The 23,749-nt window shown below is 37.5% G+C and overlaps 1 protein-coding gene across 13 annotated transcripts in view; it reads left to right on the top strand.

The window, feature by feature from the left end:
- VPS13B (vacuolar protein sorting 13 homolog B) overlaps positions 1-23,749 on the top strand; it is a 733,948-nt gene that overhangs the window by 561,126 nt on the left and 149,073 nt on the right. For 12 of the 13 annotated variants that reach the window (XM_072773981.1, XM_072773974.1, XM_072773970.1 and 9 more), the window contains one exon: positions 14,848-15,243. In XM_072773981.1, the coding sequence (XP_072630082.1) occupies positions 14,848-15,243 (396 nt within the window). The remainder of the gene's footprint in view (positions 1-14,847; positions 15,244-23,749) is intronic. The other variant, XM_072773972.1, reaches the window with a different exon arrangement.

The following is a 23,749-nucleotide window of genomic DNA, read 5'->3' on the forward strand; positions in this document are numbered from 1 at the left end:
CAATAATAAGCTAATACACATGTCATGAAGTTCTATGGATTCACAAGAGTGGAGATTTGGGGAAGCTTCTTGGAGTAACTGACACTGCAGCAGACTTGCACAGGATACAAGGGAGTTGACCAAGGACTGCAGAGGGGAGAAGGGATTTCCGGGAGAGTATGTGCAAAAGACAGTATGGAGAGAGTTATCATGTCAGATTACAGGAAGTGAAAACAGGGAAGAGTGAGGGAACCAGTGCTATGGGGTGAGGCTGTAAAGGGATCAGAGACCAGGCCTTGCTGGCCACATCAGGGATTTTAGATTTTTCTCTTAAGAGTGATAAGGAGGGCAGCCCAGGTGGCTCAGAGGTTTAATGCAGCCTTCAGCCCAGGGCCTAATCCTAGAGACCCAGGATCGAGTCCCCTGTCAGGCTCCCTGCATGGAGCCTGCTTCTCCCTCTGCCTGTGTCTCTGCCTCTGTGTGTGTGTGTGTGTGTGTGTGTGTGTGTGTGTGTGTGTGATGAATAAATAAATAAAATCTTTTAAAAAAAAAAAAGAGTGATAAGGAACTGGGGCACCTGGGTGGCTCAGTAGGTTAAACATCTGCCTTCGGCTTTCAGGTCATGATCCCAGGGTCTTGGGATCAAGCCCCACAACAGGTTCCCTGCTCAGCAGAGTGCTTCTCCTTTTCCCTCTGCCCCTCCCCCTGCTACTGTGCTCACTCTATCTCGAGTAATAAATAAAATCTTAAAAAAAAAAAAAGTGGTGAAGAACCATTGAAGAGGTGTCAGCAGGACATGTATGTAGTGGGGGAGGGAGGAGGTGTGTGTGTTGATATGGTTATATCTGCATTTTGAAAAGATACCTCTAGTTTCAGGGTGGAGAACACTAACGGGCTAGAGTAGATAGAAAGGAGCAATTAGGAGAATATGGCAGTAGTGCTGGTGAGAGGTAATTGTAAGTTGGATTGGCAATAGAAATAGGGAGAAGTGAAAGAATTGATAGATACTGGGAAGAAAATCTTTTTTACAAAACCTGAAAATAATCATTCTTTAGTGTTATCAAATATGTAGTTAGGGTTCAAATTTCCACTTATTTCATAATATATGTGGACAGGGAGGAGGGGGAAAAATGTGTGGATGTGTATTTATTTGCACATATATTTCTTGGATTTATCTTAACCAGAAGCCATATATATTCTACATATCAGTACTGGTTGATATGTTTTTCTAGTTTCTTTTGATAGTTAAGTTTTCTACTGTATCATTTTTTATCTCTGGTAATTTATATGTTGAAGAAACCAGATCTTTTATTTGGAGAGTTTACCACAGTTTGGTTCTTTTTTTTTTTTTTAAGATTGTATTTATTCAGTTGAGAGAGAGAGTAAGCACAAGCAGGGATGGGGAAGAGGGAGAAAGAGAGAATCCCAAGCAGGCTCCCAGCTCCACATGTGGGGTAGGGGTGGAGGGCTCCATCTCACGACCCAAGATCATCATTACCTTAGCCAAAAACAACGGTCAAACCCATAACCAACTAAGCCACCCCAGGTACCCCTATCACAGTTTGGAAAAAAAAAAAAATCCCCAAACCATGATCCTGGGTACTGCTTCATACACTACCCTTTATTATTATTCTTTACAAACTTCTTGAAGGAGTTATTTATACTCTCTGCTTCTTTTTTTTTTTTTTTTTTTCCCCTCCTGTCTACCTCAATGCATTCTACACTAGTTTCTATCCAGGTTAACTAACCCAATGCTGAGGAGAGACACTTGTAGTCACAGTGTCTATAAATCTACTAGATATTTTCAATTTCACATCTTTCCATGTCTCAAAGTGCTACTGACTTGGCTTCTCTGACTTTATACTTTTCAAATTCTCCTCTTAGCCCACAATTTCCTCCTGCCAGTAGGATACTGATTGGACTTCTTCAAGACGCAGTCTTAGGCTCTCTCCTCTACTTTCTCTCTTTCTTTCCTTGAGTAATCTCTCATTCATGCCGATAGCTTGAATTAGAATCTATATCCCAAAGACTCTAAAACAACCAATCCCTTATCACTGGTCTTGATCTCGTGAGCTCCAGACCTATACGAATAATTGTCACAAATAAAACATATCCAAGACAAAACTCATGATCTCTCCATGCTCTCACAAATGAAAACAACAGCAAAAACAGTGTGGTTCTCTTTAAGTGTTTTCATCTCAGTAATCAGGATTAACTACTGTCTTAGCTTGGGCTGCCATAACAAAATATCATAGCCTGGTAGCTTAAACAACAGAAATTTATTTTCCCACAGTTTTAGATGCTGGAGTGCTGAGATCAGGGGGCCATGATGAATGGTTTCTGGTGAAGCCCTCTTTCTATCTTGCAGATATTATTGTGTTTTTTTTTATGACATAAGAAACTTGGGTTTTATCATATTTAAATATTCACAAGACGAATCCAGTTGAGAAAAGAATTGGGGAAACAAAAGACCCCTGCTATTTCCTCACCTTCTGTATTATTTTGAAGCAAATCCCATGCATTATATCATGTATAATATTTCAGCATTATGTATCGCTACAATAGAAGAATTTTTAAAAACATGACCACAATACTATTCTCAAACCTAACAATAGGGGTATCTGAGTGGCTCAGTCAGTAAGCGTCTGCTTACTCAGGTCATGATCCCAGGGTCCTGGGATTGAGTCTCACCTGGGGCTCCCTGCTCAATAAGGAGCCTGCTTCTCCCTCGCCCTCTGCTGCTCCCCCTGCTATGTGGCACGCCGTTTATCTCTTAAATATATAAAAGAGAAAAGATCAAGGTGGGTGCCTAAGAAAAAGGGAAGAAGAAGAATTGAATACATATTTGAAAGAACCAGTTTTAAATTAGAGGTGCAACAGATTCCCTATTTTACATAACAAACTAAGGAAAAGAAGGAAAGGGGCATATGCAGGTATGCAGGTAGGTTTTTAGTTTGGTAGCAAGAAATTGATAGAAATGTAATGGCTTTAACTTTCTCCAAAAGCTAGAAGTAGGATCACCTACTGACATTGAAGAGGGAGGAGAAGGGTTTGATGATTTGGCAGCAAAATGGTTTAACATCATCTTCCAACATGACTTTTTCATATTTCATGCACATTCTCATCTCATGCCTTTTTCAACTTTTATATCATGGAAATTTTCAAATATATACAAAAGTTTACTGAATAGCATATAGAACCTCCTGTTCGGCTATGGACCGTATGGTTTCTTCCCTCATCTACTACTTGATTACTCAGTAATATTGTACATCTAAGGAAGGTAGGATAAATGCTGAATTCTGTTCCTTACCCATTTTTAAAAATGATTTTCTAAGTGAGAGGAATTTTTTTTACAATGTATGCATATATCAAATCACAGTGTATACTTTAAATATTTTTAAATTGCATTTGTCATTTGTACCTTAATAAAGCTGGGGGAAATTGAATTATTTTCCTAGCATATTCCAACAGTGGCCAACTAGTTGTTACTTGGTATTATTCTTAAGTCATTTTTTTTAAAGATTTTATTTATTCATAACAAATACAGAGAGAGAGAGAGAGGCAGAGACACAGGCAGAGGGAGAAGCAGGCTCCATGCAGGGAGCCCGACGTGGGAGTCAATCCCAGGTCTCCAGGATCACACCCCCGGCTGAAGGCAGTGCTAAACCGCTGAGCCACTGGGGCTGCCCATTACGTCATTATTTTTAATGCTACTCAAATTATCTCATCTTTGGAAGTAGGAGCTTCAGAAATTGGCTTCTTCATATTTTTAATCTTCCCTCACTGTGGAATCCTTATTCCCTTATCTCAAAGTAAAATGTGACTGTTCCCAAAAAGTAGCTCTACTGTCTCCAACCAAGGATGAGTACATGCCATCACTGAGAAAAGCAAAAAAAAAAAAAAAAAGTAAAAGAAAAGAAAAGGACAAAAGAGCTGCCAAAATTATTGGAACAATGGAATATGCTTTAGCTCCTTTTAATGACTATTTAGAAAGAAATTCATTTAGATAAGTTCAGTTTACTACTCTCATTTTAGAAAACCAGTTCAATTACCCTATAATCAGAGCATTTGTGTTGTGATTTTGGGAGGAGGAGTATACTATAGTCAAGAGTCTGTGCTTCGTCAGAAAAGTATGTGTATGAGAGTAATGCTGGTGGTGATGATGCCCACATCCCAGTTGTATGCACCATGAACTGCTGCTGGCTGACCCTGGCAAGAGATGTGTCAGCCCATGTCACTGAGCCTCCTCAACAGACGTGGAACAGCTTATTCCCAATTCCACTTGGTAAACCATTGTTAATTGAAGCACTCACGAACCTGCCACCATTGAGTTCTTTACACTTCACACCTTCAGTAAGAACACATTGATCTCATTGGCATGGGCAACTTTCCAGGTTTTCTAGTTCTCATACCTGTGAATACTGAGTCTTCACTGTCCACTATCATCAAGAGTATGTTTACAAAAAAAAAAAAAAAGGAGTATGTTTACTTGAACACTGTCACAAAAATCTGAATTTGAATTGCTGAATAAGAAAAAATGTTCTGTGACCTAATAATAAAAAATATTTTTATTAGAGATGCTATAATTCATAAAGTCAAGTTTGTTTACTTTATGAAGTTAAATTTCATATTTACAGAACAAAATTACAGATTTTTTTCTGTGTTTTGCATTTACCTCTCTAACATGGCCAGGTAGGGACTGGTGGGGAGGAGGCACCATCATTCGTGTGCCTATACATAGCCACCACCACGTATGCACTGACTGTTTTCCTAGCAACCTTGCTTGTCTTTAAAAAAAAAAAAAAAAAAGTGCCTTTTACAAATAGAATTCCAAAGGAAGAAACACTTAACAAAGAAGTTTTCTTTCATGAATGTTATGATTTGAGTATAACAAGCCATATTGAATCCATTGGGTTTTTGGTAATAGATTTCAAAATACATCATAAATGTAAGTAATATGATGACTAATGGGTCAAGTAAAGTTGGAACATTTTAAATGAGAAAATATCTGGAACAGTTTTCAGGAAACTTTTCCAGTTGATGTTTGGTCCCCCACAAGGTGTGTATTAACATGAACTTAGGGGAATCACCTCTGGGGCTTGAATTCGTTCTCTGATTTCATTACTACAATATAATTCTTTTCCTTTCACTATTAAGTCATCTCCTAGGGTGATGGAAGCGTAAAATTAGTGTAATTTATTTCTATTTGTCTAATCTCCTTTTAACTCACTAGTCATCTCATCATTCTGTTTCCTGGTAGCTTTTCAGAAAGTTTTGAAGGGTAATTAGAATCTGATAATTGACAGGCATGGGTTTACTTGGTAACTTAAAGATACAGAATGTGTTCTGGGGATGCTGAAAAATTATATCTGGCAAAAAAATAAGTGACTCAGCTGGGAGATTCTCTATTACTGTTTATTCTTAAAACCTTGAACATAATCCATTTATTAAAATTTGATGAGAATTATGAAAAAATTCTAAGCCTTTTAAAACAACCTGATAATAATTGGAAGAGAATCCACATTGACAATCTGTGCCTAGTTCTTTATCCAGGTATATTTCCAGGTCTTGTATGACATCATTCTGTATAGCTCCTACTGTGTCTCTGTTAAAGAAAACCTTTCTAGTACATTTTTATTAATGTTTTAATCTAAATAATGAAATTAATGTTTTTTATCAATTTTAAGCATAGATAGCAGAAAACATATTATTCAATTTTTAATGTTTAAAAATGCCAGATTTTTGTTGCATAATTTTCCCATTTGTAAAACGTGTCATTATGATACTAAAAATACTTACTAAAAAGGCCCTAATTTTTTTTACCAAAAATAGTGATTACTTGCTCAAGGTTGTGAAAGCTTCAGAGGCACTGGGAGGGTAATAAATGTAACAATACGGATTTGTTAAACTTTCAGATATGATGGTGACTTCATGATCAGAGTTGAAAGGTTCATGCATGCTGATGGACTTTATGCAACAGTAATGGGCATTATTGCATTTGCACTGCTTTTCATTTAGGTACATGCTTCCTGTCTCTTGGTGGAACTGGTACTTTTGAAAGGAATACTTGGTATTACAGAATAGCCTCATGTCAGCTCTGTTTTATGGGGCTCTTGGCTTTATAGCAGTATCCAGCTTGACCAAATGGGAATGTCCAGCCTCTCTGTTTGCACATAGAACGAGCTGTGGGGGGGTCAGGGATGAGGGACTCTGTTCCACTGGAGGGAACCATACATAGATGCTGCACTGTATGCAAACAAACATACAAAAAATTTTTGAAGGTGAATTATTTAAAATTTTTAAATATCAATTTGTTTTTTATAAAAAGTTAACAACAGTTGTCTTGTGCTATGTATATATGGCTCTACTTGAGTTTTCAACTTTATGAAAATTTTCATCAGCTGCTGTTCAGTGACTGAGAGATTGTACTCCTAGGTTTAAGAGAATCCAATAAATGAAGTTTTGATATATACATAACAGTGTGACAAAACCCCCTTAGGAAGCATATAAATCAAGTGACCAAAGTTTCCAAATAAGAAGCCCTCCTTGATCAATCCACTGGTCTGAGAAAAGGTTGTCTAGAAACCAGCACCACAAAAAAATTAACATTAAAAATTTACATTGCAAATTCATGAAACCAAGAAAAATATGGTTTCTTCTATTATAAATAATTGAACTTTCAAAATATTTTTAAAATCTATAGCACTTATACTTTTGGAGTTACTAAAGTTTAAAATCACACTGACACTCTTGGGACAAACTGAGAGGGGGAAATTCAAGGTACTACTTCAGGATCTTTTTCCTAAAATTTGTTTAAGTCCTGATCAATTGTTATATATAAACTAGCAACCTAATAGAGATTCATGACTCTTAAAGATCGGACAGGACAGGCACCTATAATTAATTATGTACTTGCCATCACCATTTCAAGCTGTTAGACTTATACTGAATAAATATTATGAGCTGTCCTCAGTGTTGCTTGGGAAATGGATCTTTCTGATTTCAGAATATTAAAAAGAGTTATATTTGATAAAATAAGGTCAATAAAGTGACTCAAACAGAGTCATAGTTGAAATTCACCAATATAATTAGATTTTAGTACACATTTCTTTTTCTGGATTATTTGAACTCTACTGACAAAAAGAAACTTTATTTTAAGATGTATTTTATAATACAAGCCAAGTCCTATGATGGAATATATCCTCTTGTGAATTAAACTAATTTATATAGTACCAAACTGACCTATTCTTTTGACTTTTACCAGCTTAACTGACTCTAGTATAGTTGTCAAAGCCCCTAACTTTAATATGCTATATTTGATGTCAGTAAGATCATGATGTGTCCTGTGGCTTCCCTAACATTTAGGAGTAGCATTCCATCTTTTTCACCTTCTACAACAGTGTTGTAGAAGGCCACCAACAGTGTTCTGCTAACTTGGAGGGGCCATGGAGAGTGGAAAGCAAACCTCAAAAACTAACCTACTACACATTTGATTAACACATAGGAGGCCTAAAGTGGGTTTCGCCTACATATAAGAGCCATGGACGCATTCAAGCTGTTTGGCCTTTTGAGAGACACATGTAGACTAAAAACTAATGAAAAGGCATGAAAAAAAAACTATCATGCATATCACAGTCATTGAAATACATTGTTTTTTGTTTTTTAAATAAATATGCTATAAAATTATCCTTTTTTGGTGTACAGTCCTGTGAATTTTAATACATATATAGATTTGTGTAACTACTACCACAGTCAAGATATAGAACAGTTCCATCATCCAGAAAAACCAACTCTCACAGTATTTCTTTGTAATCACACCCACCCCAAACCCTAAACTGTGATTACTGCTCTCCATCACCTTATGGGGTTTTGTTTGTTTATTTTGCTTTTTTGAAAATGTTATACAAATGGAATCCTGTAGCGTTTAACCTTTTCATACTGGCTGCTTTTGTTTACATACTGCCCTTGAGATTCACCTAAGGTGTTGTATGTATCAGTAATATATTCCTTTTTGTTGCTGAGTAGTATTCCATTATGTGGATGTACTACAGTTTAACAGTACACCCATTGAAGGGCATCTAAATTGGAAACAATTTTGATGCTTATGAATGGAGCTACCTCAAGTATTTGTATGTAAGTTGTGTGAATCTAAGGTTTCATTTCTTTTTTCTTTTTTTTTTTTTTTTAAGATTTTATTTATTCATGAGAGACAGAGAGAGAGAGAGAGGCAGGGACGCAGGCAGAGGCAGAAGCAGGCTCCATGCAGGGAGCCCAATGTAGGACTCGATCCCAGGTCTCCAGGATCATGCCCTGGGCCGAAGGCAGGCGCTAAACCGCTAAACCGCTAAGCCACCCAGGGATCCCCTAAGTTTTCATTTCTTTATGATAAAGGCCTACATGTGGGATTGGTGGGTCATATAAATCATATATGAAATTGCTAAAATATTGTATTTTTTATTTTAGTCGTTCTAATAGATGTCTCATTGTCATTTTAATTTACACTTTTCTAATGATGAACAATGTTGGACATCTCTGTGTGTGCTTATCCTCCATGCATATATCTTCTTTGTTGAAGTGTTTATTCAGGTCTTTTGGCCATTGTAAAATTAGGCTGTTTGTTCCTTATTACTGAATGTTGAAAGATTCTAGATAGAAATCTTTTGTCAGAGATACGATTTGCAAATAATTTCTCCCAGTACAGAGCTTGTTCTTTTCATTCTCTTAACACTACTTTTTACAGAGCAAAGTTTTCAGTTATGAAGTCCAATTTAGAAATTTTTTTTATTGAATCTTGGCTTTTTAGTACTGTATGTAAGAACCTTAACTCTAAGACTTGAAGACTTTTTCCTGTGTTTTTATCTAAAAACATGTTGTAATTTACATTTTGTATTTATTAGATCCATGATCCATGATCCATTTTGAGGTAATTTTATGAAAGGTATAAAGTTGGGTTCAGGCACCTTTTTTTTTTTTGCATGTAAACATCCTTTCTTCATTGAATTGCCTTTGCACCTTTTCCAAAAATCATTTAAATCTTTTGAACTGTGTTTCTGTACTCTCTGTTTTGTTCTACTTAAGTGTATATCCCTTCTCCAAGACTATACTGTCTTGATCATGGTAGCTTCATGCTAAGTTTTAAAATCTTGTAAGTCCTCCAGTGTTACTCTTCTCTTTCAGAAATGTTTTAGGTATTCTAGTTACTTTACATTCCTGTATAAATCTTAAAATCAGCTTTTCCATATCTGAATAAATACTACTGGGATTTTGATTGGAATTCTTTCAATTCTACAAGTCTGGGTAAGATGTCTAATACTGAGTATGAGTAGTAAGAATGCATATCCTTGCCTTATTTCTGATCTTAGGGGGAAAGCATTTGATCCTTCATGATTAGGTATACTGTTAGCTATAGGTTTGCATCTATGAACTTCATTAGATTAAGGAAGTTCCCTTTTATTGATAGTTTCTTAAGAGTTTTTATCATAAATGGATACTGAATTTTTCAAAACTTTTTCTGCATCAACTGGTATGATCTTTTTGTTTTTTAAACTGTTAACATCATTACTTTGATTTTCTAATATTGAGTCAATCTTGTACTCCTAGCATAAACCCCTATTGGTCATGGTATATTATTAGTTTTATATGTTTCTGAGTTGATTTCTAACTTTTTTTAAAGAATTTTTATGTCTCTGCTCTTAAGGTCTGTAGTTTTACTTTGTCTAGTTTTGGTATCAATTGAGTAGTATTCTCTCCTATTTTCTGTGGCACAAGAAAATGAAGAAAAGAAGGCAAAGAGAGATTTTCATAGTCCCTTTTGTGAGCACTAGAAATTCACTTCCCACATCCTGAAGCCAGAAATACAGAGTTTCTCCTACTACCCCCTCTCTTCACGCCTCACACCAGCTTTTAGGTTTTGGACTGCCTTTAGCACATGCTAGGGGATACAAGAGGAAAAATGACAACTCACCTCCATTTTAGTGGTATTTTGCAGTCTAGTTATCTTCTCCAGTCTTCTGTCACCATTTACTTTTCAGCGTCCTCAAATAGCTACCCTGTGTAGGTTTTATAATTTCATTCTCTCCAGCTTTTGGATCTGCTTAGAGTGGGAGGGACAGGATTCTATCTTCCCTGGAATCCTTAAATAATTTTTTTAAGCTAGTGTGCATGAGCCAGGGATGGGAGGAGAGGGAGAGAGAATCCTAAGACGCACTATGCCCAGAGCAGAGACTGACACAGGGCTCCATCTAATAATCCTGAGAGCATGACCTGAGTAGAAATCAAGAGTCAGATACTTAAATGACTGAGCTACCCAGGCACCCCTGGAATCCTTAAATATTTTTTTTTTTAAAAAAGGAACTGGCAACTAACAAAGAGCAAGGTATGTTAGATATTTTTGTTTTAGGAGAAAAGGTAAAAGAAACTGAGACAAACATTCCTATACCTGGAAACTCATTTATATTCACATTGGAAACCTAGAATGTCATGTGAGTAAACATGCCTCTGGAATTTGTGTTAGTTTTCTATTGATACGTAACAAATTAACCACAAATACAGTGTAGTGCAGCAACATAAATTTATTATCTCACCATCCTGTAGGTCAGAAGTCCAGGTGGGTTCAGCTGGATTCTCCACTTAGAATCTCACAAGGCCAAAATCAAGATGTCAGTTGGGCTGGGCTCTAATCTGGAGGCTCCAGAGAAACAATTCATTCTAGTTGTTTGCACAATACAGTTTCTTGTGGTTGTAGGATTGAGGTCCCTAATTCCTTGTGAGCTGTTGGCCAGTTTCCCTCGGTTCTAAGGCCACTCATTCTTTCTCATATGATCCCAATCATCCTCAAAGCAGCAATGACATACAATGGAGCCCTCCTCATAGGTCAAATCTCTCTGACTTCCCTTCTTTCCTCCTTCATCTGCCTTTAAAAGGCTTATATATTTAGGCCTACCAAATAATTTCTGTGTCTTTTTTTTAAGATTTATTTATTTATTTGTTTGTTTGTTTGTTTATGATAGACATAGAGAGAGAGAGAGAGAGAGAGAGGCAGAGACACAGGAGGAGGGAGAAGCAGGCTCCATGCTGGGAGCCCGACATGGGACTCAATCCCGGGACTCCAGGATCGCACCCTGGGCTAAAGGCCAGTTGCTAAACCGCTGAGCCACCCAGGGATCCCCAATTTCTGTGTCTTAAATTCAACTGACCTAATTAAGCTTTTTTTTTTTTTTTAAGATTTTATTTATTTATTCATGAAAGACACAGAGAGAGAAGCAGAAATCTAGGCAGAGGGAGAAGCAGGCTCCTTGCAGGGAGTCTGATGCAGGACTTAATCACAAGACCCCAGGATGATGACTTCAGCCCAACCACTGAGCCACCCAGACATCCCTGACCTAGGCTTTTTATCACAACTATAAAACCCCTTCACAGCACAGCAGTATCTAAAGTAGTGGGTTTGATTTAATAACCAAGAAAGAGGAATCTTGGGTAGGGGAGTCATCTTTAGAATCCTGCAGATTAGAATGTTTTGGGCTAGTCCAACATGAAGTGTCCAAAATATGTACTTTGTACTGAGTTGGAGGCCCAGTACTGCATATTAATGATGAAAAATATGCATTCAAGGAACTTCTAGACTGGTAAATATAATCTCACAAAAAGATATTTGTGCAAGGCCAGCTTTGTGGATCAACTTTTTACAGACAACACTGAGCAGTATCCTGAAGATTAGGCATTAGGCAAAGAAAGGGCAACATGAGCAAAGACCTAGTGGTATGACATAGCAGGAGTTGGGGAAAGAGGGCTCTATAAACTTTGTGGTATTTTTTGCAACTTTATTGTGTGACAGGCAATGGTTGCAGATACAGAAAGGCTCCATTCTAAGGAGCTTGGTCTTTTATATCATAGGTAAAGAAGAGCCAGTAAAGAGTTTTAAATAAGAGTAAGCCAATCAAAATTACATTTGAAACAAATCAATTTGGAAATTACTCTGGAGACTAGACTAGTGGGAATTGGTCTAGACAGAGAAATCATTTGGGAGGCTGAACAATATCAAAGCCATGGAGGGAAAAAATGGGGAATGACTAGAATGCTGAAGAGGAGGAGATTGAATTCAAGCAATGTTTTGGAAATAAAATTGACAGAACTTAATCTTTTTGTGGATTTGAACCAGGAAAAGAGGACATGAAATGGGTCAAAAAGCCAGATTTCTGATTTAAGCCACTTGATGGATTATAGACCCACTGACCAAGACAGGGAATATAACATGTCCAAGAGAGCTAGTGGATTATTTTAGATAAAATGATTTGATATGTAATAGAAAAGGAAAGGAAAAAATCATTCACTTTTTTTCCTTCATTACATCATTAAATACCTATTTAGCAGTCACTGTGGACCAGACAGTAGTGTGGGCACTCAGAATATTAAGATTAGGTCAGCTCTCGGGATCCCTGGGTGGCGCAGTGGTTTGGCGCCTGCCTTTGGCCCAGGGCGCGATCCTGGAGACCCAGGATCGAATCCCACATCAGGCTCCCGGTGCATGGAGCCTGCTTCTCCCTCTGCCTATGTCTCTGCCTCTCTCTCTCTCTGTGACTATCATAAATAAATAAAAATTAAAAAAAAAAAAAAAAGATTAGGTCAGCTCTCACTGCCCAGGAGCTCACAGCTCACTGGAATGTGACAGATACATAAGATAACTATAAAATAATATAAATATGTGCCTGAGGAGGCACACTGTACAGGGTATTTTGAATGCAACAGATGAGCAGCATCTTCCTTGGCCACGGGGTCAAGAAAGATTTCCTGGGGGAAGCAACTCAAGGACTCAGTCTGAAAGGATGAGTTAGACGAATAACCAGAGGCATAAACAGTGTTTTTCTGTGTCACTGGGACCACAGAGATACCTGGAGATAGGCTCCATATCAAGGTGTCATAGTCAGCACTCCTTGGTAGATATGATAGTTAGATACATAAACCATTCCACAGGGGCTTTGACAGTCTACAGTTAAGCAGAAATGGATCCCTTAGGTTTAGCAGTTGGCTTAAGTGGATATTTGGGCAACTTCACTTCAGACCTTTAGTTTAAGCCTGCATATGATGAAACCAAACAAAAGCAGATTTGAGTCTTCCATTTGCTATAACTTTGTTGTTCCCATCATCTGTGAAGATTGTCCTTTTTCTCATTGTGGTAAAGGTAATATTATTTTCTGTAAGGAGGAATTTCGAAGCCCACATGAAAATAAATGTATGGGTCATTTGAACCATCCAGTTTTCCTAAAATATTTTGCCCACCAGCTTCTTTCAGTACTCCAAAATCTTCAAAATCAAAAATAATGCCTTTCAACAATGGAATAACTGGATACTCCCACGAAAAAGAATGAAGTTGGGCCCCTACCTCACACAGTACTCAAAAGTTAATTCAAGAACAATCACAGACCTAAATGTAAGAGGTAAAACTATAAAATTTGCAAAAAAAAAAAAATAATAATAATAATTCCTTTAAGTTAGGGTGTTTTTTCTGTTTAAAAAATATGGGGAGCAGGGAACATTTTAGTATTGCAAAGAGTGACTCAGATGTCTGATACTTTCTGGTGACCAATGAGCTAGAAGCAGGACTCTCAGTGTTGCTGGGCCTGATTAAAGAAACCCCTGGGAAGGCCCACTTCAAAAGAACAGCACCCTGAGGGAACAGGGGTGACCAGGAGAAAGCTGTAAGGTGCTGACATCTGAAGAAGATGAGAAGAGGTCCTCCTGATGAACAAAGGTCTAGAAATTAACCTTATCTGCTTAATAACCTTGCCATTAACTTCGTCTGGGATTATGTTTTGTATACTCAGGCTTCAGTGAAAAAGACTCCTTAGGTTCAGTTAAGCTCAAACATGGGCGAGACACAGTGTCCCAAGCACTGGATATGAAGATGTATGGCATGCTCTGCCTCCACAGCTCTTATGGTCTTATGTCTTATCCATAATGAAAACAGAAATAAGGCAAAAATAGAAAATTAAAGTGAGTTAGTTTTCATGTCAGATGACTAAGTAGCAAAAAAGGACAACATCTGGTATATGGCACATATAAAATGGACTATAGGTTTTAAGAGATTACAGTCTAGGGACGCCTAGGTGGCTCAGTGGTTGAGCATCTGCCTTCAGTTCAGGTTGTGAGCCTAGGGTCCTGGGATCGAGTTCCACATCAGGCTCACAGCAGGGAACCTGCTTCTCCTTCTGCCTGTCTCTCTCTCTCTCTCTCTCTCCCATGGATAAATAAATCTTTAAAAAAAAAAAAAAGTCTCAGTCTACACATGTTGCATTGGATGGGGTGTTTACATTTTTTAGAATGTAGAATGTAGGGAAAGATTGTAAGGGACTACTGGTTTTCAGCAGGGCATGAAGGGGAAACAAACTTTTTCTGCATATACTTGATCAGAGAATGGTAAGGAAGGTTACTTCAGTTTGTCCATTGGACAGATAGTAACACCAGTATTTCTGTCAAACATTGTGCTAGATCCTAGAGGAAGTCCTTTTACCTTGGAAGAAAGAATACCAGCTCCAGTAACAAACTAAAATAGCTGCTTAATTTTGCCTCAGAGTGAGAGGGCAGAAATAGATGTCCATGCTTGGCCTTTGCTCTATCAGGAACAGTCACATGGATTGACACAGGAAGGTAGGCATGTAAGTAGTCCATGGACATAGTTCCTTCAAGTAACTGCGTGGAAAGAATAGGTAGGTGATAAGTAAATGGATTATAACATCTGGCATCCTAAGGAGTCCACTGTACAACTGTAGGGAAAATTAAATTAGAAAAAATTCCTGTCAAATTCCTTGACAGGGAAGGAAGGGCTTACATTCAATGACAGAGCTTCAATAATTTTCTTTTTCAATCCTATAGCAGACATCAACTTGGATATATCAAAGCCTTTGAAAGCAAACCTGAGCTTTACCAAGTTGGATCAGATAAAGAATTTATTAAAGAGGATAAGAAATACACACAGCAAAGAGACTTCAGCCCCATTGGACACCATGCTGAATAAGGATGAGTTTCCAACCTCAAAATGTTTCTGTGGAAAGTTGTCTAAACCTAAAGTTCATGGTGATGGAGCACAAAAGATTCCATTTCAAGAAAACATGTGGAGAACTGTTTCTTGCTTTCAAAAAATTTCTGTCCATACCACTCAGATAGTGGTCTCCATGGAAACTGTTCCCCATCCTGATAAACCATGCCTGTTAGCATCTTTATCAAACCTCAGTGGAAGCCTTAATGTCAAAACAGCACAAAAAGTACCTGGTAAGTCACAGAAAGGGGGAGAGGGAGATGATACATGATTTGTTAACATCTGAAAATGTGTAATTTTAAAGATTAATAATATGTAGAGGTTAAAAGTTTTAAGGACCATTACAGACGGGGACATTTCTGGTTTGTGACCTTATTTGAAGAGAATTTTATAACAAATCCTTTGAACCTAAATATTTTAACACGGTAAACTAAAGTGTTTGTATCCATTTCTTCAGGCATGTTCCTACAAATGTCTGTAAAATTGTCCACTTCTAAATTCCTTTTTACCTGAAATAACTGTAGTGGAACCGTGAAGCATCAAGTTTTGTGAATCCTTAGAGCAGTGGATCTCAAAGCATGGTCTCAGAACCTTGCTTAGAACAGCATTAGCATCGCCTAGGAACTTATTAGAAATGCCACATTTCAGACCCTGCCCCTGACCTACTGAATTAAAAAGCTCTGGACATGGGGCCCAGAAATCTGTGTTCCCAAAGCTCTATAGGTGATTCTGATGCACTATATTAAGTCACTGGTAACAATTTATTAAAAAGAAAGAAATTGTTCTGGTGGCAGGTGTGCTTACACAAAGTGTAGTAGAAACCAACGCTCAACTTTGCAAGGACAATGCCATTGATCGTGCCAACAGTACCTGGCAGAGAAAGGCTATGCTTCAGTACCCAGCCTAGCAAAGAGTGGTGTGGACCCTGCAAACTGGATGGCGCTGATGAGGGGAGAGGTGAAAAATTAACAGGCAATGACGTCTACATTGTTCTCTTTGGTTACCATGACTAAAATGTTAGTGCTTTTTCACACTGAATCAAACAGGGTAAGCAGAAGGAATGGGAGGAGAGGAAGAGAAAAAAAAGACAAGGTACAGGTGGGAAGTAGCAGTTTTCAATCACAGAACCTGCTACTGTTGTAGTTCGGGGCACAATGCCAGAAATTTTACTTTGAAAAGTAAAAACACCAAAAAGGAAACATTTTTTTCCACTTTAATTTGCAGGAAAGAATTGGGGTTAGAGGGACAGTGCAGGGGATAAAGTAAATCCTGAAACTATATGCAACTTCGTTGCTTACTAAGAAGTAGTTAAGTAGCAGCTGGAGACTCACTGGAACTTAGTTCCTTATAGCCAGTTTGGGCACAGTAGTTTAAGAGATAAAGGAAAAGCTTTATGGTTGAAGAGTATGAATTTTAGTCCAAAAAGTAAATGATTTATTTCTTTCTCACCAGAAATATTTGTGACCAAGCCAGCTAAAAGCACTTTTTTTTTTATTGTCTTAAAAGTTAGAAATGAAAAATGTAAGTTCCATGGGACATGAAAGACCATGAAACACTGGAGGCTACAATGTCTGATTTATCCACAAATTGCAACCCACACAGCACTGGCCCTTTCCCATGCCTTTCCAGTGGTACCTTAATCATAGCAGGGAAAGGTTAGGATGCAAACAGAGGAAAATAATTTAAATGGATTCTATTCAATTCTAGGTCCTTTTCTGTCTTGTTTTATTCATTTGCTACTCATATTTTACCCACTCTTAATGGTGTCTGTCCTCAAAAAAACATCTCTATAATGTCATTAAAATCCTCTTGCTGAGCTCTACAAGATAGTGAACGCATTCTGCTTTTGTAATTCGTTTTTTTCCCCCTTCACACTAGAAAAACTACATGCCCTATCCCTTTTACAATTATGCCCTTCAATCTAGTTAAACACAGAAATAGAAACTATAGCTCCTACAAAGACATACTTTATACAAGTCTAATATGTAGTGTCCAACAGACGTTCTCAAGTAGTTACTTGTGTCAATTAATCAAATCAAATTGAAATGAGCTATTTAACAGGAACAATTTTATTATGAGAACATAATGCCAACTCTGTTTTCTCTACATTTCTCCTTAATATGGTGGCATGCTCAAACAGTTTAAGAAGATAACAAAGTTAGCAAAATAATAATTATAATTAAGTAAAATGAGATTGTGTTAAATTCAAGTTATTACTGATGGCTGATTTCTGGGAAATTATAGTTGAGAGATTATTACCTACTTTTCAAAAACTGACTTTTATCTAAGCAAAACTTTTTAAAAGTATACATAATTTTTAAACTTCGGACATTAATTTCATTATATAGTTGATTATCTTAAAAAGTCATGCTTTGCAACCTGAATGAATTATACTCAAATATATATGCAAGGTACATTTTTGATGAGTGGTAAAAAGTATACCTCACCGCCCCCCCCCCAAAAAAAAACCTCCCACCAGTAGTTATATTTCTTTTTGTGTTCTGCAAGTGACATCACTCTGCATTAAACTAAACTTTTTTGTGGTATATCTTTGAGCTCAACAGAGTTAATGTCAGATTTTTACAGTTTGAACCTAATACAGAAATACTTAACTGTGTCTTTGATTTTACAGTTTATATAACTATTGTGACCATCTGCAGCAGCTGCACTTTTCAAATTATTTGCTGAACCAAATTGAGCACAGTGACAAAAGTAGTCATCTCAGATGTACTCTTAAACAGAGAAAGGAAAAGGAGCATTGCCTTCGTACAGTATAGCCATCTGTTGTACAGATGTTATTGTATAGAATGACTTAAGATAAAATAATTGTAGAAAAATTTCATTAAAACCTCAACAATTTGCACTTGTTTATGCGAATCTGCATAACTCCCCAATGAGACAACACACTTGGGGTTTCTTCGGTTCTCACTCACTTTCTCTTTGATCCTTTTTGATGTGCTGATTTTAATAAACACAGTCAAAAATATCATGGAAAAAACTACAAAGGAACAATTATAGCAGCAGAAACTACTCTAATCCCTAGCTTACGCAAGCTATTTTTAGTCAAAATTTTTTTTAACACTCTTTATGTGACAATGTTACATAAACAGGGTAAAAACAGTCCTTTCCAGATGAGTTTTAATTTAGGAGCTGAAATAGATTTGTAATGCCAGAAGAATCTTACATTCTGAGTAATATTTAGAGAAACACAAGGGGGGAACGTGTTGTAGGCATGTTTCCTCACTTCTGCAAGGTACAAAAAATATTTGAGTTCGTCTAATAATTGTGTTTTTTTTATCATCTCAACTGTCATAAGCTTATGGGAAGAGTATGGGAAAGAGAATAATAAAAGCAGGAAGGGGAACAGTTAATCTTCTCACTGAGACATTGACGATACATTTAAATCTAGGACATTTTCATATTCATTTACTGGGTTTTTACAACAAAACATATACAAAGTATTCACCAAAATGTTTTCTCAATTTGAAATAAAATGAAATGGTTAAATATTTTTAACTTAAAAAAGGAAAGCCACGGGATCCCTGGGTGGCGCAGCGGTTTGGCGCCTGCCTTTGGCCCAGGGCGTGATCCTGGAGACCCGGGATCGAATCCCACATCAGGCTCCCGGTGCATGGAGCCTGCTTCTCCCTCTGCCTGTGTCTCTGCCTCTCTCTCTCTGTATCTGTCATAAATAAATAAAATATTAAAAAAAAAAAAAAAAGGAAAGCCGCAAGTTCTTCTTAGCTTTCTGTACTGTCTTGTGACCCTAAACTATGAGTTTCAAAGGACTTGATTTTTTCCTAGTTCTACTCTGCAGATGCTAGTGTAACAGTGACTTATAATAACCTAATTTGTATTTCTGCTGGAATACTTTATGTTCTCCCATATGTCTTTGGTAAAATGGCTCTAAAGTTCTGACTTTGGTAGATGTAATGCTTAGATTTTTTTTCAGTTGGTATATAATATTGAAAAAAAAACCCAAATGAATCTCATTTAGAGATTGTATCTTACTTTCTGAAACATTTTAAGGCTGGTAGTGTTTCTTTGCTATCTGTTAAATCCATCCCATTCCCTAGTATGTTCTTTCTAAAAACAACCCCCTTCCCTCTACCTACACACATAACACAATCTTTTTTTTGCCATTTGAAGTATGTCCTTTTGGAGAAGCCATAAGTATATAGCTGTAAATTGTGAACACAGTGTAGCACTTTGCACAGGCAGGGTGGGGAGTGAGCTGCAGACTTTAGCTCCCCTTGTCAAGAGTAAATTATGGCTCTATTAGGGCGTCACTCCTTGGATTTTGGCAAATGAGGGTACACGATTCAGGCTGCAAAATGGCTGTACTTTAGGCTGCCTTGCTTTTGTTCAGGGACACTTAGATTAGCAACCTCCACGATAAGGAGAAGGGAAATAGGATATGAACAAGTTCAGTCGCACAGAAGGTTGGGGGCAGAGTCTAAGTGAGGCCATCTTGGCTCGCGTTTTTGTCAGAATTGGGGAAAAGTTGCAAGGATCCCTTATCCACAGGCACTTAAGAGACTTGCCATCTGAGGCAGAAAACAATGAGTTGAACTCCTTCTGGTCAAAGGGCTGCTACTTAAATAACTTTCACTACCCCAGCCTCTGTCATCCAGATGCACTTATGTTTGCTTATAAACAAAAGTAGAGAGAAAAAAAAGTGTAACCACATTATTTTTCACGTATACAAATGCCTCTTCTCATGTTCACGGAATTTGAGACCAATAAACCATTAAGAACCTCAAGTTCCTTTTCATGTACTGAAAAGTGAAACCCAGTCATTAATTGATACAAAGTGGAGCTCCAGCTTCTCATACCAGAGTTAACTGGATCTCCTGAGGAAAATCTCTTAAGGCGTTGTCATAGTTGTTGGATGCTGCAGAAATGCAAGTAAGCCTAAGGGGAAATCAAACATTAAATTAGATATGACTACCTAAAATAATATGTTGCAATAGTGAGCTATTTACAACACCCCAAAGACTTTTGTTTCTTTTAGAAAGAAACCGCTCCTCTTTCCAGTGCCTGAACAATAGGAAATGAATTATTTGACAGTGAAAACCAGAGGACAGACCTAACTTTCAGGCCGCCATTGAGGATTGAAGTGGGAGTAAAGCGTGTAGACAGCTATACAAATCACTGACACACCTTAATGAATATTGGGTGTGGGCATCAGGGTCCTGTCAGTTTTGACACTGTGTCCCAAGTAGCTTAAACCCAACACTCAAGGAAAGGTGGAGACCTCATTGGGTCTGTAACATCTGGGATTTTATTTGTCATTTTGGCATACCCCGCAAGCGCAAAAGAAAGAGTAAAAGGGGATTATCTTGACAATGAAATGAGTTACTGAATCTTGTGATAATGAAAAGCAGAAGAATTCTAATGCCTTTCTATGGTCCCTGAGGTAGAGGTGCGTTTATAGTTTTACAGAAGTAAAACGTAGACAGGCAGAACAGATGGCCTAGAGTCCGTGAAACATGACACCCCTCACCTCAGAACTGAGTACCACTATTAATCCTGGTCAGATTCCCTCTTATTACTTTATAACAAGGTTCAAAGTTGCTACTGATGAACTGGCATGTACCTCTTGTTTTGAGACATTCAAAAGAAGTAGAATAGAAAGTTCTAAAGATTAAATGGGAAATAAGTAGAAAAAGTAAAATTACCGTGATTTTTTTTCAAAATAATGTTTCATATTATTTCTCTAATACAGTGGGAAATAAAAACCATAAATGTATAAGATGCTTTCTGGGGAGTAATTCTCTTGTCCTCTTAGAAATCACATGCAGTGGAAAAGAAATCCCACCATACAAATTTTATTCTCCTTTTTGTATTTGTTACATACAATAATATTAGATTAGCTGGAATTTTGGGTAATAGTAAGCAATACCAATACTATTATCTTAGATCTTTTTTCACACCCTTAGAAAGAGAGGTAACAAATTAAGAATGTTTGATGTCTTTAAAAAAAAAAGAAACACTGGGAGATAAATGCTGTTCAGACATGTTTATACAGTTACTTACTCTTTTGTTTAACCAAATTATATTAATGCAGTCTTCCACATCTTTCATTTGGGATACTTAAATTTTTGTTTTAAAAGGTGTGTGCATCTTTTTAAATGTCTGTTAGGCAATTATTGTTCTTCATATATGTTTTTTGTTTTAGTGCTATTATGTTACTATAGCTGCTTTGGATTCCAGTGGGAAATTTTTAAAATACATAGGATATTAACTTTAGAAATTAAGAAGATAACCCCTGGGTTGAATTTCTAATGTGTTAAAAGTCACCTAATAAGCAGCTAACTTCGGATGTCGAGCACTATCATGTGCTCTGGTGTAGCGAACATGATGTACCTGCCCAGCCTTTCGTAGAGGGAGATGATCTCATCTCAGAGAGATAACCATCTCTGACTTTTTCTTCTGATTCATCATCGACCTGAACTCCATTTGAACCTTGTTAGACAAAAAACAAGCAGAATTCCTGGCCCAAACTATAAAATATAATTAAGCCCTTTTGAAATGATGTGTAAAAGAACATTGCTGTACCCCCACTTATAACCACTACCACCACCACAACCAATAAAGTTAAATCAAGCACTGCCTGTAATGGATTAAAATAATAAATGTTCCTGGATTTCAGTGTTTGAAGTACTTGAAGAAAACAGGCTCCCAGCAGCCTGGGTAGCTGAATGCAGGAGAGACATTTATTAATGACGAGTTCAAGGATTTGGCCTGTTTAAGATCATTACTTTCTGTTTACCGTGTGTTATACATCTTTTATATTTTTACACAGCCCACATGTGTCCACATGCAATAACGAAAGCTTTTTTTTCCAACAAAAGAATTGTTAATTGTGTAAATACGGTTCTCTTGGGGAATGTGAAGTCTTCATAGGACTCTGCTCCCCGCTAATGAGAAATCCAGTACAATTATAGTCTTCCAAGTATATCCACCTTCAATCTTGTATCTAGCTAACTTGGTCTATTTCTTCCTATTGTTTTTAGTTACCAAATTGTGAACTTAATCTAGACTACTAGAAACTGTTGGCCTTAGGTTAGATATTTTAGAATCATGTCCCGTTGCAGTGGATTTTGTATATCTTAAGTTCTATAGAAAAAGAAATGCTTTTTATTTCTTCTCCTACTTTTAACAAAGGTATGATAAAGAATAATTTCTCTAGTTTTAGATACATTTGGGAAGGGGAAAGGGCAACTGTTAAAAATTTCCTATATATATACCTATTTAAAACAATGTTCCATGGATGGGAGGAAAATGGGCCTTTGAGACCACAAAAATGCAATCAGTTGACATAAAGATACCTTACTGCAAAGTGCCATAAGAGAAGAAAGTTTCCAGCCCTGATAATTAAGTAGTGGAGATCTTAATAGCTTCTCTGCATCTTAATTGTAGCACCTTACAGGTTAGTATTAGATGCAATGGACAAGAATTATTGTAGCCTTCGGTGCTGGGACTGTGAATAAAGAGAAGATCTGGAATAAATCTTTCTCCCCCACTCTACCAAATTTGTGGCAGCATTTAGTTTTGTCTGTGGTCACAGCAAATTGCCCTCTCATCCACATAAGTCATGAGTAGGCTATTTGCTAGGAAAGTTTCTGGCAAAGCAACCTCGTCAGTGATGAGTGACTGAGGACACATCTGAGATGTTCTTTTACTCTCTGGCTGGGCCTCTGGACCTGTAGGCTATGTTGGCATAACATACCGAGGCCATGCAAGACAGCTGGAGACAGGAAAAAGCATTTATCCACAACCCGGTTGCCAGTTGGAAAAATGAAATTACTAAGAACAAACTAATAGCAATAGTTTTTATAGAGCAACCTGGTGCTGGAAGTAGGCAGACAGAATCTGAGCCCTAGCCCTGCTACTTACTGGCCTTTGATGATGGTAAAAGTTACAACACAGCTCATTTCCAAAATGAAGGCAAAAATACCTAATTCACAGGCCTGTTGAAAGGATTAGGTGAGATAATGTACTCAGGGTACCCTACACATTCTGGCACAAATTTATTAAATTCCTCAATAAATAATGGTCTTTTTTGTATCTTCCTCCTCATCCCTCTCCCAACACCACAGGACTGCCCAAATCATTGATCATTAAGTTGTTGAAATCAAAGTTATTGTAAAGATCATCCTTTTCTTTACCAAGAATCCTTTTTTAAATCTTTTTCTCGGGATCCCTGGGTGGCGCAGCAGTTTAGCGCCTGCCTTTGGCCCAGGGCGCGATCCTGGAGACCCGGGATCGAATCCCACATCGAGCTCCCGTTGCATGGAGCCTGTTTCTCCCTCTGTGTCTCTGCCTCTCTCTCTCTCTCTCTCTCTCTCTCTCTCTCTCTCTCTGTGACTATCATAAATAAATTAAAAAATTTTTTAAAAATAAATCTTTTTCTCTCATAGATCTTATTATCCAAACACATGGCATTTAGGATGGGATAGCTGATATAACTACACCAACTCTATATAACTATAACCAAAAAGAAAAGTTTAGTGCGCCTCCAAGCCTGTTTCAGATAGATTCATGATTTCTTTCGGGCTCTTTGAAATATTGAAAATACCTCATGAACCACCATTACTATGTGGAATTCCTTCAAGGTCAAAGAACCCTGGGTTGAGGCCCACTGAGCTAATTCTAACCCCCCCCACCCCCCCGGCCCCCCGCCCCACCTTCCCCAGCACACCCTACCCTTGAGTTAAGGGTGAAAGATAAAGC

The sequence above is a fragment of the Canis lupus genome, chromosome 14 (assembly GCF_048164855.1).
Source record: "Canis lupus baileyi chromosome 14, mCanLup2.hap1, whole genome shotgun sequence".
NCBI lineage: Eukaryota > Metazoa > Chordata > Mammalia > Carnivora > Canidae > Canis > Canis lupus.